Here is a 16,768-nt window from a genome sequence, read left to right on the forward strand (position 1 = left end):
CTGCCACGGTTTCTGTTTTGCGTCCCGTCTGTGACCCGTGCCTCTTGCTGTGCTGTGTTATGCATTTGACACTGTGCTGCTCAACAAAGGGACCACGGCGGTCAGGTGCAGCGTGCGTCTGTGTGAGGAGGCCTTCCTCTCCCTGACAGCCCTCATCCTTTTCCATTCTTTCTGCACTTGCCATCGCATCTCTAAGCTCATGCTTTTGATTTTCAGTTCATTGTATTGAGTGTTTTGCCAAGGATCTCAATAACTTTTCCATGTTTTCTTTCTGGTCATAATAAGCAATGCACGTGCTATAGAGTGCTGCTCTATTGACTCCTTTATTTGGTGATCGAAGCAGAAGTTGTGACATCTGATCGAACTGACTAAGTTACTGCTTCCTTCGGGAAAGACTTAATAGTACTTATTTATGGACATTCAGCATGTCCTAAGTCACAAGTCAAACAACCAGTAATCAAAAACTGACTGGTTCGAGCATGGATCATCAGTCATTTGGATTACATTTGGATTATGTTTAGATTACGTTTGGATTATGTTTAAATAGCATTTGCTTCTTTTTATATCCCTTATTTTTGGCTTTAGTTTCCTGTCTTCATTTGGCCGCCCCTCTCATTGACTTTGCCTTGCAGAGCGAGAACGTTGACCCCTGAGGAGCATTAGGTCTGCGTGGGCCGTACCAGCTGGCTCAGGGGCCCGGGCCCCTTCATACAGGGGCCCTCCACGGGCTCAGACTGAGGCTAAAGGTGACCATTACCTGCAAAGATCCAACCTTTAGATAAAGGTGAAAGCTTTATACACCCAACTCTGGACCTAGGGCTGCCTTAGGGAGCAGAGCTGTGCAGAAGCTGTTAGAGATCACCATCTTACAAGCTTTGGTGGGCATCTCATTTGGGAGGGAAATGGTTATATAACAGTTTTGCTTTGTGGGGAAAATAAGCAGAGGTTCTCTATCCCAGTCCTGCACACTCCTTACATGTTACAGGAATTTCACTGCTTCCCTGACACAGCTAATTGATAATTAGATGGTAAGTCAAACAAGTTGTTTTGTGTTTGGAAAATGTACAGACAAGGTAGAGGAGGAGTTTGGGAACCACTGTACTAAATAAAAATATTCCAATTGGATTGCGAGGATTAAACGGGATTTACTGGACAAAGCCCTAAAGAGAAAAAGAACCCCTAAAGCGCGTGTTAAGCAAGCATTCTTAGCATTCTTCACTGGTGTACGATTCTGTTCCTTTCCATGTAAAAACTCTAGTTAGCATACTCTAGACATGAAATGCCTTTGATTTCAAGTGGAGTCCAGACTCAGAATAAAGCTTTCACCTCGGTTAGAATCCCCTGTGAGTTGGTCGGCTTTGGGTGTTGTGCACTTTTGCTGTGTTTTTACCAAGTCTTTGTCCATTGCTGTTCAGAGGGGCTCAAATCTGTATGTATCCCTCTACAAAGGAACTCAAGTCCTGATTTTAATGGCCAGTGCCTTGTCCTGATGCACATCTGTGTTTCCTCGTCATCTTAATTCATTAAGTCCTACGTGTCGGTGTAATAAATTACATACCAGGGCATGTATTCAGGAGAGTATATACCAGAGAGTTTCTAGAGGTAAGTGGTTTTTCATTCACATAGGTGACCTGTGCGCACCTATTCCTTACACTAGCGCTGTGACATTTGGAGTGGGTGCTTATCGGGCACGTTTCGGACGGCACTGAGAATCTCCCAGGACTTCAGTTTCTGTAGTACGATCTTGTCCTTTCAGTACTGTCCAGTTAGATGAGCTCCCCTAAACCCCCCTCTTCCCTTTGTTATGCTGTGTTAGTGTGGTCTTTTGAGTCGTTATAAACTCTGTGTGAAATGAATGTAACTGGCAACCCTGGCATACATGTACATGTTTACCTGTATTCTTTCTCTTAGGTTCCATTAGTATGTCTGTCTTAAATTAAATGGGATTTTATGCCTCAGCCACGAGCAACAAGGAGAGACAGTGTTAGAAGGGCAAGGGTAAGGTTCTTGTAGTCTGTTGGGGGTTTTTTGTTGAACATCTGCAGGGATGCCTCTACCTCCTTTAACCCTTCCTCCCCAGTCACCAACTCCCCAAGGTGCTCTAACCTTTTCACTACCTAAATCAGACTGGCGTTGTGCTACTTTGCCTTCTCTCTCCCTTTGTTTGAGTCTTATGCCTCTCTGTCTATTTCAACCACAAGTTTCTTCGCAGGTACAAAGAAGCTCACAAGATATGCTGACCTTACAAAATTAACAGAACTCAAAAGCCAGGGGCATATATGTTGCCTCTAAACACTTATATACCCATAATCCATACTAAACAAGTATCTCTCTCTCTCTCTCTCTCGCTCCCTCCCTCCCTCTGTCTCTCTCGATCTCTCTCGCGGATATATACATGTATAAAAGCAGTGTTATATATGTATATACCCATCCACGCACTTCTATATGTGTGTAAAGCAAGGTTCAAACAGATCTAGAATCACCTCTTCCCTAGAGAGCTCTGCCCATCTAACAGTCTGGATCCTTTTTTGCTTCTCTGTTTCTGTGTAGGTGTCTATAGTCAGCCTTATAGCTAATGCGCTGGGCTACTCCGATCTAGGCCCCATTAAATCACTCAGGACACTCAGGGCCCTGAGACCACTCAGAGCATTGTCCCGTTTTGAGGGGATGAGGGTAAGAAAAGCTATAGAGCTGATCCTTCTGCATGCCCATTCAACAGTTACAGCATGCTAGAACTGATCAAAACAAAAACAAAAAAAAGAGAACAACAACGCCAAAGGGGGATATTTTTTTTTTAAACAACAACCAGTGAAAAGAAGTTACCCTTTTCATGCCTGATAATCTCATGTGCCAGTATTTGAGCCATGACACAGCTGAGATAAGCAGAAAAACTCTGTAAACACAAGAATTTTCTTGTGTTCATTCATAAATAATTCCACAGAACAGAAAATAATAAAGATTTTAAAGGCATTCTTTTCAAAGCTGCCTCATCCCAAATTGTAATACAATTATATTTTTGTAAAAAAACAAAAACAAATTGGCATTAAAAACAACAAAGCAATATAACAGTTTTTGTTAGTTTTTTATTTATTTTTTTTTAATGGAGGACCGTTACATTTTCTGAGCGTCTGATCTCCAGTTGGCTGCTCATTTTGCTTGGTTCCCAACCTCTGCTTTCAATGGAGCCCCGCCCCCTCACCCTCACGTCCCTTCATGGAGCCCCGCCCCCCCACACCCTCACGTCCCTTCATGGAGCCCCGCCCCCTCACCCTCACTTCCCTTCATTTCTGCCCTGTGCCTACTGACCCCACCCCCTTCTACATCTGTCAGAGAACAACCAGCAGCACTGGGCCACTGGAGTCTCCACTGCCTTGCCCCCAGTGCAGCATCACACAGAGTTACGGCAAAGTGAAAAACATGCAACCCAGCCTTCGCACGGTAGCATAGTCACTCATAACACACATCCTCTGCCCAGTGTTCCTGGCTTTTATAGATTCGCACGCAGTGGAATGTTTACTTCCTGTAGCTAGCCTCTTTAGCCAGCTTTGCTGAGTAAGTCGGCCCTTCTCAGCAGTCAATCCTGCTTGGTGGTTGTGAGCGGTTGTGCCTGGTTGTTGTCACTTTCAGTCCCTCCTTGCTTCCCCATGGACTGGTTGCCTTGAGCTTCTCTTACCTCTTTGTCCTCCCCCTGCCCTGTGTCCATCTCACCCTGTCCACCGCAGCCTGCCTGGCCCTGTGCTGCCAAGGCCAGTGTGTGGCGCTGTGGGGCCAGCCTGCTGGAGCCACGCCTCACCTCTCTTTTGCTTGACCAGGATCTGCTCAAGGGACTGATAATAAGAGAGACTCTCACACACACGTGTGTGTGTGTGTGTGTGTGTGTGTGTGGATGTGAGGAAGAGATTTGCTAAGCTTCTGTGTACTAAAGTGAAGGCACTAAAATGAGGCTTTTTGAAGCCTCAGTTGTACTCAAATCAGAAAATCACATCTAAAAGTTTTTGGTTGTGAACTTCAAACTACAATGGGAACAGGCTCAAATTTGGATATGATCTTCATATTAAGATTGGAACGATCAATCTTAATCTGAAGATCATATCCAAATCTGAGCCTGTTCCCATTGTAGTTTGAAGTTCACATCCAAATCTGCCCCTATTCTAACCATAATCTGGACCTCGTAGCCAAATCTGATCCTCTTTTGATCATAATCTGGACCTCATATCCAAATCTGACCCTGTTCTGATCATAATCTGGACCTTGTATCCAAATCTGATTTTGTTCCCATCATTAACAGACTAAATTGACTTGGTGTCATCACACCTGAAGTGAGGATGAAAAAAGACTGCAGATTGTGCTCTATATGCTGTATGTGTGACAGATATCTCAAGATACATAGTGATGATGAAGTTGTATAGAACTTTTGAGGATGTCTGGAAAATGTTTCTGGAAAATAACAATGTCCTTGAATGGAAACAGAAGCTTAGGAAACTGACCAGGCAGCCCGCTGTCAGTAGGTTATTTTATTCACAGCATGGCACTCTAAGGACATAGCACGGTGTCACACTGTCAGACGTGGTGAAACTGGGAGACTGGACCCACTAGAGCAGAGAGATGCACAGAACTTAAACCCAATTACCATTCCTTTGGCTCAAAATTTGCTCATGTCTCTACAGAATGATCAGATGACCCAAAAATGACATTTTTTTTTTGATGATGATGATTTATTGCTGTACTTAATGCCATAATTGTTTTTTTATTGGCTTCCAAAAATGCCTATAGTCTTGTTGCTCTGCATAGTATACATGGACTTTTCAGATCTAAATTGCAAGACTGTCAAAACTACAGACTTATCTTAACTACCCTTTTGTTATATATTCATTTTCATTTAATATTTTATCATATATTTATATATATATGATGTATTTCTTTAATTTTACTTGTAGGTCTTCTGAGCATGTCATTTTTGGGTAGAGTATGGAATGTCAAGGTTTTTTTTTTTTAAAGATGTTCAAACAAGTTGTCCCTGTGAGTAATCCAGTTAGATTAGAGAAGAAGTAAATGAATCCAATATATATTGACTATATATATTAATTTGTTAGTCAATGTCTGTTCATCAACTGAAAAGTCATTCTCTTTGAACTGAATTTTTAAAAAGTATAAATGAATAAATGACTTGATAAGGAGACAGCAGCGCAGAGAGGTGAGACAATAATTTGAATTTCTGAAATATTTGCAATCAGTGTGCTTTGCAAAATATTAACACATGAATATTGATGAAGGAATCTGTAAAGCTGGATGTGTCATGGTTATGTGGAGGATAGTCCAGTCAATTAACGCTTCCCTCCCTCTGCATGAATCCCAAAGTCTCTGTACATCTAAGGGAAGTATCCTCACATTTCCGATTAGTCACATGACATGTCATATGACCCTGCTTGTTTTACAAGCATATGTAAATCTCTCTGTGCTGGTGCCTCTCCTGATCCATTTATTTATTGATTTTAATGGTTCTTGAGTTTGCACAAAAGATGCCATGTAACACGCATGTCCTGTTCAATTGCCAATGCACATTTTGCACTTTTGAAAGCCATTTTCCCTCACTTTTATATCCATGTGTTGACTCCCAATGCAATGTCTATGTGACATTTAAATGTGTGCTCTCTATCAGTGATTCTCCTGACAAATGCATTTTTATGGGTGTCCCTTAAATCCCATATTATATATTATAACTGACAATGATAATAATACAAAAATCTTTCCATTCTCTGTAGGATTATGTAAGGGGATTAGTACCTGTTCATTTTAAATTTAATTTAAAAAACACAAAATCTTCACCTTGTATTTCAACCAAGTATATTTTCCAAGAGCCTTTTCCCTAAACTTGTCCTATATATCAATCCTTGCTGATGTATTTAAATGGATTCCCCCACTACTCAGCCGAGGATATTTAACGTCAAGTGGCCCAGGGGTTATTGGATCTACCCTCAGCACAAGTGGTGCCCTGTATTAGCCAGGAGAATCCTGCCATTTCCAGTGTACTTCTCTGTGTGTGTAAGGAGGGAATATGGCTCCACTGTGGAGTCTGTGAGAAACATGCATGTTCAGCTGCCTGCCCGAGCACTGCAGCACTGCCTGCCTATGACACGGTTAACGAGCGTCCAATGGCGACCTCAGCGCCTCACTGGCGGGCGGGATCCTTAACTGGAGCTGTGGGGGAGGGGCATGGTTGTCTTGCCAGTGTGATGTTGAAGCTGGGAAGGGTGGAGTGAAAGGGCGGGTAGAGAGGGCAGGGGTTGGGGTGGGGTGGGTGGTTGTAGCCATTGAGAGGAAGGGGAGGATTATATCATTGGGTGGTGGTAGAAGTTTTAAGTCTGTATTACATATCTGTATGGCAGTTACCGATAGGTAATGGAACATTTAATAAAACCTAATTTTCTTAGCCTTCATTTTAAGGCCAGTTTTATGATGACTACGATAAGCATACTGCCAAAATTAAATTAATGGAAGCTCCTAAATATATTAAACTGTCTTAAAGGTGTTTTGCTTTGTGGCAGTTTCTGGGTTAAAATGCCGACAGCGCCACAGTTCACTGTGCTGTTGCATACCTATTAAATAGTGTCTTTAAAGCAGAATCTAAAAATAACCAGAGTGCCATACAAATATGAAGTTTTTCTGTATGTAGATGTCTGTACTGTGTGTGTGTGTGTGTGTGTGTGTGTGTGTGTGTGTGAGAGAGAGAGCGAGAGAGAGTGTGTGTGACTGTGTGTTTGTAGATTTGTTTGTGTGGACGTCTGGACATTTCTCGTCTCTCACGCTGTGCTGCCTTGTGTCTTCCACTCTGCTTTAGGTGGTAGTCAACGCCTTGGTGGGCGCCATTCCCTCCATTATGAATGTGTTGCTGGTTTGCCTCATCTTTTGGCTGATTTTCAGTATCATGGGGGTCAACCTGTTTGCGGGCAAGTATTATTACTGTTACAATGAAACTGCAGAGGAGTCCTTTGAGTCCAAGGATGTCAACAACAAAACGGAGTGCTTAGAGCTCATCAGTCAGAACTTCAGCGAAGTGCGCTGGAAGAATGTGAAGATAAATTTTGACAATGTGGGTGCAGGCTACTTAGCTCTTCTGCAAGTGGTGAGTCTTTTCTTTCAGTGCTCCCCTGACAGTCATCAATATTTCCAGCATGTTGGTTTTTCATTTGTTTACTTTGGAAGTTTGAGAATTTAAGTTTCAGTGATGGATAATTTGGAGAGTTTACACCTCTTCAATATTTAATACTGTTCTAAATACTTAAATGTGTTGTGCTACACATTGTCGCAGTAAATTCCTTTACACTGATTTCTTATATTCAAGCTTTACTTTAGTTTATTGTAATTATTTTGCCTTTATTAATGCATATAGGGCAGTGGTCGCTCAGTGTTTAAGATACTTGACCAGTAATCAGAAGGATACCAAGGTCCACCACTGCCAAGTTGCCACTGTTGGGCCCCTGAGCAAGGGCCCTAACCCTCAATTGCTCGAGTTGTGTTCAGTAATAATTGTAAGTTGCTTTGTGTCAGCTAACTGCTGTAAATGTAATGCATCTATAATTTGGTTTCTCAAAGGCTACTTTCAAAGGTTGGATGGATATAATGTATGCAGCTGTTGACTCACGAAGGGTATGAATATGATGACTAAGAGACATTATCAATTTCTTGCATATTGTTCTGTAACCTTTAGAATCCAACTAATCCATTTGGTGTGTGATCTCCTCAGGTGGAGGACCAACCTGTGTATGAGGACAACATCTACATGTACATTTACTTTGTCATCTTCATTATTTTTGGCTCTTTTTTCACTCTCAACCTCTTCATTGGTGTCATCATTGACAACTTCAACCAGCAGAAGAAAAAGATAAGTCTTTGTTTTGGAATGATCATATATTTGGCTCGAGAGAAGGCACCCCACTCTCATTTATACTGAATCGGTTGTAACCAAATATTGTGTATTCCTATACTTTGGAGGTCAGGATATTTTCATGACAGAAGAACAGAAGAAATACTACAATGCAATGAAGAAACTGGGCTCCAAGAAACCCCAGAAGCCCATACCAAGACCCCAGGTAACCCACACCCTGCTTCTCCCTCAGCCCCAGTTAGGAACCAGCAAAAGCTTTGATTAGCAATTCATTTCCGCTCTCTGTTAAATGTTTCGTCCTCAGAACAAGTTCCAGGGAATGGTCTTTGACTTCGTGACGCAGCAGGTGTTTGACATCTCCATCATGATCCTCATCTGTCTGAACATGGTCACAATGATGGTGGAAACTGACGATCAGTCCGACGAGACAGAGAACATCTTGTATTGGGTCAACTTCATCTTCATCGTGGTCTTCACCTCGGAGTTTGTCCTGAAGCTCTTTGCACTGCGTCATTATTACTTCACTAATGGCTGGAATATCTTTGACTGCGTTGTGGTCATTCTGTCTATTGTAGGTAAGAAACCATCGCTGTCCATTTTTTAAGCTAAGGGACATTTATCCCTAAAGGCAGGCTGATATCAAATTTTATTTGCAGATTTTATTTAAGTGTGCAGGGTTGAATTAGGGACCCATAAGATCATGTCATGTTTTCAAAAGTCAGTCTTGATAAATAAACTCAAGTCCCACCGCTGCACTAAATTGGCTTTCTGAAAAAGCAGTTTGAGTCATGTTTACTGTTTATGACATCACATGCCAGTTGTTTAAAAGACACTGATCTGCTATTTCCTCTTCACTGTGCATCTTATTTGTCACATGATAGGTATGTTCCTAGCGGACATGATCGAGAAGTACTTTGTGTCACCAACATTGTTCAGGGTCATTCGTCTGGCCCGAATTGGCCGCATCTTGCGTCTGATCAAAGGGGCCAAGGGCATCCGGACTTTACTGTTTGCCCTGATGATGTCACTGCCAGCCCTGTTCAACATTGGCCTGTTGCTCTTCCTCGTCATGTTCATCTTCTCCATCTTTGGAATGTCCAATTTCGCCTACGTCAAGCGGGAGGCGGGCATTGATGACCTGTACAACTTCGAAACGTTTGGGAACAGCATGATCTGCCTGTTCATGATCACCACCTCAGCGGGGTGGGATGGTTTGCTGGCACCCATACTCAACTACTTTCCAGACTGCAACCCCGAGAAGGAGAATCCGGGCACTACGGTGAAGGGCAACTGCGGCAACCCTTCCGTGGGCATTTTCTTCTTCGTCATGTACATCATCGTTTCCTTCCTGATTGTGGTGAACATGTACATTGCCATCATCTTGGAGAACTTCAGCGTGGCGACGGAAGAGAGTGCCGACCCGTTGTGTGAGGATGACTTTGAGTCCTTCTATGAGATCTGGGAGAAGTTCGACCCCACGGCCTCGCAGTTTATCGCGTTTGCCAAGCTGAGCGACTTTGCCGACACGCTGGAGCACCCCCTGCGGGTGCCCAAGCCCAACACCATAGAACTCATCGCCATGGACCTGCCTATGGTGAGCGGGGATCGCATCCACTGCCTGGACATTCTGTTTGCCTTCACCAAGCGTGTCCTGGGTGACAGCGGCGATCTGGACATGATGCGCCAGCAGATGGAGGAGCGCTTCATCGCTGCCAACCCCTCCAAGGTGTCCTTTGAGCCCATCACCACGACGCTGAGGCGGAAGCAAGAGCACATGTCCGCCGGGGTCATCCAGCGCGCCTACCGTGCCCACCTGATCCGCCGGGGCTTCACCTGCAAGCGGTTGCTGGACAGCAGTAGGCTGGAGAATGGGGGCACCAACGAGGACAGGAAGGAGGGCACGCCCTCCACTGCCTCGCTGCCCTCCTACGACAGCGTGACCAAACCCGAGAAGGAGAAGCTGGATGAGAGTGAGAGAAAGGGTAAGAAAGGCAAAAACCAAAAAGACGTCAAGGAGTCCAAGTGTTAGGAGCACGGTGGTGGTGAAATGAACGAACTGGAACCATTCTGACAAATGTACAAAAACACACAAAAAATCATTTTCAATGAAAACCCAGAAAATCAGAAAAAAAAAAAAAAGTTGTTTACAGTGCACAGAAAGCAGCTTGGTTTCTTACCACTTTGATTATGACCAAACCAAACCCTAATGAGCTTATTGTGTGGCGTTCATGTTCAGTGACCAAGATTCTACTGCTAAAAGGCAACTGGACACACTATGAAAGACCCATGGCTAACCTCTTTGAGAGGGACCACCATAAGACCAAATGGTATACATGGTAGATATTCTTAAGATGAATTCTTTTACGCCACTATGCGTGGTGTTCAGCATTCCTCTGCAATGGATTTACACCTTACAAACACTACACTGCCGAAATCCAGTGGTCACCTCCCACTCGGTTCAGGAAGGTACCTGGAACAATGTCTTTTGACCATAGGAAAGAAACGTTTCTCAGCAGAGGGAAATGAAAGGAGAAACTGAGAATATGAAAAAAGGAAGAAAAGAAAAAAACATAACAAAACCCAGAACATTACGCAAGGGTTTTCAGACATGTCATGAATATACTGCATCTTTACATGATTTGAGCAGCAAAAAAAAGAAGGTAAAAAAAGAAAGCATTCAGCCCGTGTCGCTCGTCTTTTCCTCATCCCTTTGTTATACGTGCATTAAAAAGACGTTTTATACATGGACTTTAACACTGAAATTGTGTTGAGGTGATTTATCAGGGTTTAGACTTGGGCTGAAAGGAACTTGCTCAGACAGGATTCCAGATAAATAAGTAAGTAATTGCGCTCGTTCAATGCATAGAAAATGACTTGCATGGTGGCATGTTTTGATCCAAAATCATGCATGTATAATCATAGTCCACTTGACACTTCCACTCAGATGTGGTCTTGACCATAAGTTTGAGGCTGTCCACTGGTAAATTATTTCAGTATAACTCGCTGTAAAGGGGAAAAACGGTAATATTCGAGTATTAGATTTAACAAATAGTTCATACTATTCATACTTACCCCATCATAAACACTTTTTTTTGCCACTAACCAACTCTCATATCATGCAAACTCTACATAGTGGAAGATCAACAGCTGTTGTTTTGTTCTCAAAATAACTTCAAGTGGCAAACTTGAATCTGTAGACCCACTTAGAGTTTCAGTGCCCTGGAAAATTAGGATTTTTTTTTTTTTTTATATATATATGATGTGCTGAAGTTTAAAAACAGTTTATTCAAATCAAATCTTGGGTAGACAAACCCTGATTGTTTTTTCTTTGCACCAGCAAAGATTGATGATCTCACCCTTCATTTTTGGTTTTTACATGTAATCAAGGGTCTTCTTAGGGTCAACTTGATGTCTTCATGTTCTAGCAAGCCACCATGCTATTTGTAATCTCTTGCAATGCTTTTCTATAATATTGGGACCAGACCTCTTTAGCATATATTACTGTAGAGACAGTTGTCTTGTTACATTTGTTTTAACCATTACACATACATAATAACCCTCAGGTGATGTTTCTAGTTTGGTTTTGGAGAAGTTAATGAGAATGGTAGAGTTTTTAATGCATCTACTGGTTTATCACCAGTTTTAATGCTGTGGGTATCTGTCTCACTGTTGACCAATAGAGTAGATGTTGAAAACACCAAGTTTGTGATATTTAGAGTGGTGGTGATAGATAGAGCCTGAGGTCTTGGTCTGAGACACGAGTAATATGAGAAGGTTTATCGTTTCGTTTCTGATCCAGAATGTTTGTGCTGTCAGTTATTATACAGTACATCTTAGCAATTGATCTTGCTGTGGAAATCAGACAGCTAACCTGGTCATCAATTAGGCTACCATTAATTTTCAATAACGTTGCCTATATTGCAACATAAAGATACAAGGTTTAGCATTTTTTGCACAAATTGTCATCCTCTTTGGCTCTTGCTGCAAAACATGCGTTTTCAGCTATGAAAGAACAGAATCCTTTTCTATCTTCATCATCTGCCATTCTATATGAGTATTCCATTCAGTATGGCTTAGGCTGTTTGAATGTCTATATGTGAGAAGTGACAGGAGGCTAGAAAATATGTTTTATAGATACAATCAGCAGGTCCATGTCACTGACGACTTCCCAGAATGAAAGAATGGTGTTTTTTTGTTTTGTTTTGTTTTTTGTTTTTTTGTTTTTTTACAGTTCTGTCTGGCTCATATCCTGCCATGCTGTTCTCTGCCCTAATCACCCAGTACACGACAACGGTGATGACATCTGAATGATAAACCAGGCACTGCATATGACGAATCAGTGAAAACCTCACCATCAGAGCCTGTGAGTGTGTGGCTGCGTGTGTGTGTTTAGTGTTTACAGCCCCATGCTCTCTTCCTGTCAGACCTGTCTATGCGTCTGCCCACTGCCTGAGGTCGCCAAATCAGAGTGTGAACTGTGTGAACTCCAAACAATTAGGTGCCTAGTGAATTAATATACCCTCCCAAACCCTTCCTGGTTGTACTGTGTTGTAAAATGTCACATTTACATGCTGTATGACATATAAATGTACCATTCAGTGGGGGCTGTGATGTACATGGCGCAATTGCTGAAAAGTTAAGAAAAAACTTGAGAGACAAAAAGTATTGTAATATACACTTTTCTTTTAAACGGCATGCTTTGTTGTGGTTTTTGTAAATACAGAATTTTACAGATTAAATACTACTATTAATCAGATGAAGAATTATAATGATAATATAAGATTGGCTTCCAGCTGATGCCCTGGTCAAATTAATCTTTTTGTTTTTGTTTCAGTTTTTAACACTTTACATTGTTGAGGGAACTGAATGATATATTGTACCATGGATACTATGAGACAAACTATATAAATATATAAATATATGAAATATATGTATATGTATGAGAGCATATATATAAGAGCACTGTCACATTTTGTTTATATGCAACGCGTCCAGTGGATGTAATTTTTCTTTTGTGTTTGGGGGCAAGTTCATGCACGATTTCTATTGGAGCTGCTTGAAACTTGACGCTGTACGATGTCGATAATACTACCAGCACACCTTTCTGAATCCCAGCCATTTTCCAATGGCCCACACAGATGCACACATATGTGCACGTATGCTCAGTCCTACCTATGGACAGTATGATCGCGCTATACGTCTGAAAATCTGAACAGTCAGTGAGATGCTGGTATACTATGTTCCTCCATGGCCTCCCCAAACACTTCAGTGCTGTAACCGTAACTCTCCAACCCGAGTTTTTATATCTCAACACGTCCATTTGTCCTTTCTCAGTTTTTGTGTGTCCGATGATTTGTTTCTACTGCCACTTCACAAATTGTGTGTGCCTTTTCCTGTATTTCTTTTTCCCCCTCTCATGACGCTGGGTTTTCTAAATTGCATTTTTTCTGCAATCTTGGAGAATGGTGCCGTTCATAACAACCTGTTGAAAGGGGTAGCTGGAAAACAAAAGCGGAGCACAATGCAAATCAGGGACTTTAGGCTGCAAAAGGCATCTGTCTCACTGCCAGAGGAAGGCCTATACAACACAAGGGGAAGTACCCAATTCTCCTAGATTTGATGTAACAACAAAGTTCAGGTGTTCTATTTTCTGTGCTTTCTGCATCATCCTCTTGGCTTATGGGAAAAAATAGCTTTTGTGTTCTGCCTTTTGTGTTCTTTTCATCTGAAACTCACTTTTATATCAGTATTCAGTTATTGGACTTCCATTTTGTATCAGTATTCAGTTATTGGATTGTTCCATTTTGAGCATGGTAAAAATGCTTTTTCATTTTGCTGAAAAAGAATTCAAAAGTGCTTTTCAAACTGTTGTTATTGTTTGACACAGTGTTGTAGGAGGACATATTATGGCGTGTGTGGCACAACCACTTGGACTCTTAGTAAGAACATATAAAATTTGTCTTCATTTGAGCACGAACCTTTTTATTAACAATAAAGCAGCCTTCCAGTTATAAAGTGTGTGTACTGCCTTTATTGAGGAAACACATGAGTTCTGTAGTGAAACAACAGACCCAACACTTGCCAGGTTGTTAAGTTCCCCATAAATGTAGCAACAAACCATAAGCTGATATAACGGAGAGCAACATCAAGAGTATCCATGTTCTCAGAGCCTTTTTGACAGCAATGTGTAGGCCCCTTCTCCAAACTACCATCGCCAAGTCTTGCATCATCCTGCATGCGTCAGTTCTTCAAAGACGCTGCATCTCAGCAGGAGCTTAGGTAACGCGGCACTGGCAACGTGCAGCTCTCCGGTTGAGTTTTTATGCAGTTGTCAATCATTGAGGCTACGATTAGAAGGCTCCCTCTCAAATTAGAACTCAGAGGTCTTCTCTGAATAAGATGGACTCTGGTAAAACAAGCTGTCCACTGTACCTTACTGCACATCCCAGGACCGATCTGCCCTCAGCCAGGACACGAGCTTTCACAGGTGGATCCATATAATGCTATTAGGTTCGCTGTAAGTGCTCAGTATCACCCCTGTGGATGTCCCAAGGGGGTTGGTCGGAGGTCCTGGATCTGGACACCACTGACTCGCTCCTGTTCTAGTTTTTGTTTAAATGAAGCACAAGCGGCTGGGCTTAGGAGAAAGAGGAGGAGCAGTTGCACGATGTTAAAGAGGGGTTATAAGGAAGCGGTTTTTCAGGGAACTGCCCCTACATGGACCTTCCTCTGGTGCTTATTTGGGCTTCTCTCTGCTGCCCTTCTTCTGTCCTTCCTTTCTCTCCCTCTCTCTGTCTCATTTCACAGAATTCTTTGGCCATGCAAGTCACGTGGATTTCTTAAATCACGCAACCCCCCCCCCCCCCTCCTCAAAATACCTCAGACCTTATGGCACATTCCTTTTTATTTATTTAAATCCACTAGTACTACCCAATATATAACGACGAGACCTGGTCTGTGTCTACAACCGTCTGTCTCCTGTTCCCTCTCCTCCGTGTGGGCGTGGTGAAAGTGGGAGAGAGCGCGAGGGAGGGAGGCAGGGCGCGGCGGAGCACCGCAGTGCCGCATGCACCACTGCTGCCTGAGTCAGCGCGCTCACATGCCAGCAACGTGTCGCCTGCCTCCACGAGGGCAGATCGCCATCGGCGATGATTTGTGCGGGCTCTGGGTGTGCATAACAGCGCGTGCGACACGCGGAGATTTATGCTCTGACCTCATTTTGGCTGAGCTACCCCTCCGACACATGCAGAGTCCCTTGGCTTTCTTTTTTGTGTGTAAAGGGACTGACCTTCCATACATAGATGGATATATTGGTATTAAATAAGACTATAAAATGGGAGGTTTTCATGAGCACGGGGATCACTGAGGATCACCGATTCTCAAGCACTTTGTTATTGATTTCCTTCCCATCACACCCGGTTAGAGAAGCTCGCCTGCCCGGTACATTATTACAGCAGTTGCTCGGATAGACGGTACAGTGCTCCAGGGCTCCCTCCCTCAGAAGGTGGAGATAAATGCGTTTACTGGGCTTCGTGACCCTGCCCAGTCACCTTTCCCTCCACCTCCGTGTTCTCTATACCCGTGCAGGGTCAGCTATGGCATGGGAGCGTATGTTCGGGACTGTACAGGAGCATAAAGTACAGACAACTCCTGACGTATGCATATTACTCTATGAATATGGATTACGGCAGACAGCTACTGGAACTACCATGAAAAAGAACATTTGCTTCGCTTCAGTCATTCTGGGTGTGTTGTGTCTCCTGACTAAACTTGAACGATATTGATCTAGCTTGACCACGTGTCTTTTCTGAATTAGAAGACATAGTGACAGTCCGTCAGTCGCACTCTGACCTGATGGTCATCTGATACTGGGCTGAAATAGGAGGCAATGCGTGTGTGGAGAAATGGAAGGAGGGAATTAGCATAAAGAGAAAAGGAGAGAATGTATGAATGAGAGACACTGAACAGCAATAGCACTCCGTTTGAACTTGTTTAATTTGCATGCACCCTATTTGCATTTTAGTTTATGAGTGCATTTGCCTTTTGTAGTAAATCTTTTTGTTTCTGCCACTACATTAAATGTTTGTATACATAATGACGAGGCCTTTATGAGGAATCAAATGATTAGTTGATGAACAGCCGACCGTTGGTTGAACAAGAGCTCCAACTGGTGGTGTGACTACCGCATGCACTAGTCACAAAATAATGGACGAGATGCAGTTTAATTACCGTATTATACAGTCTCTCTGTACCCTTGTATATTTGGTAGTTACGTTTCACTTGTTAACCAGCATATAGACCTATGGGAATATCTTACGGTGGCCTACCGATTGAGCCTCTTTTCTCACTGTCAGCGTTCAGTATATCGAAAAGGGGGAAAAACAAACGATCTGAACTATACCGATCACACATTTAGCGCTAATCGTTCATTTAAAACGATTCTTTCAGGATTTCAACAGAAATACAGAAACTAACTTTTAAAATTTTAAACGCGTATCAGCTAGAGTCTAAACACAGTCAGCCGTCATTTCCTTGTAGGATAAGCTTCGCTGATCATAGCTTGTAGAAAGAATACAGACGCGTTTCCAGATCAGCACCGTTACCAACTCCTGGAACCAATTATCTTAACGAATCCACTGAGCCGGTTCGCTAGTACATCCGAATCGTAGCTTGGTATCTATCTTATAACACATATTTAAGAACTGCATACGTTTCTAAACAGTCCAAGAATCGGATCCCAAAATTGTGGCAAAGAAACACGAAGCACAAAAGGGAAAGATTTTATGTATTTTATGTCTGTCTTTCATTTCTGCTGTAGGGGGCGCACTGCTCGCACCGCCCGACTCACATTATACGAGCAGCGTGAACGGGGGCACGCACGCA

The 16,768-nt window shown here is 42.7% G+C and overlaps 1 protein-coding gene across 19 annotated transcripts in view; it reads left to right on the top strand.

Annotated features, from left to right (window-relative positions):
• The window catches only part of scn8aa (sodium channel, voltage gated, type VIII, alpha subunit a), a 44,712-nt gene extending 30,812 nt beyond the window's left edge, over positions 1 to 13,900 (top strand). For 16 of the 19 annotated variants that reach the window (XM_081707109.1, XM_081707112.1, XM_081707118.1 and 13 more), the window contains 7 exons: positions 2,551 to 2,673; positions 6,839 to 7,123; positions 7,594 to 7,647; positions 7,745 to 7,882; positions 7,986 to 8,090; positions 8,190 to 8,460; positions 8,767 to 13,900. In XM_081707109.1, the coding sequence (XP_081563235.1) occupies positions 2,551 to 2,673; positions 6,839 to 7,123; positions 7,594 to 7,647; positions 7,745 to 7,882; positions 7,986 to 8,090; positions 8,190 to 8,460; positions 8,767 to 9,914 (2,124 nt within the window). In that variant the 3' untranslated portion in view covers positions 9,915 to 13,900. The remainder of the gene's footprint in view (positions 1 to 2,550; positions 2,674 to 6,838; positions 7,124 to 7,593; positions 7,648 to 7,744; positions 7,883 to 7,985; positions 8,091 to 8,189; positions 8,461 to 8,766) is intronic. The other 3 variants (XM_081707121.1, XM_081707119.1, XM_081707120.1) reach the window with 1 other exon arrangement.
• The last annotated feature ends 2,868 nt before the right edge of the window (positions 13,901 to 16,768 follow it).

Source organism: Electrophorus electricus, chromosome 24, assembly GCF_041902795.1.
Source record: "Electrophorus electricus isolate QZ-2024a chromosome 24, ASM4190279v1, whole genome shotgun sequence".
In the NCBI taxonomy this organism is placed as follows: Eukaryota; Metazoa; Chordata; class Actinopteri; order Gymnotiformes; family Gymnotidae; genus Electrophorus; species Electrophorus electricus.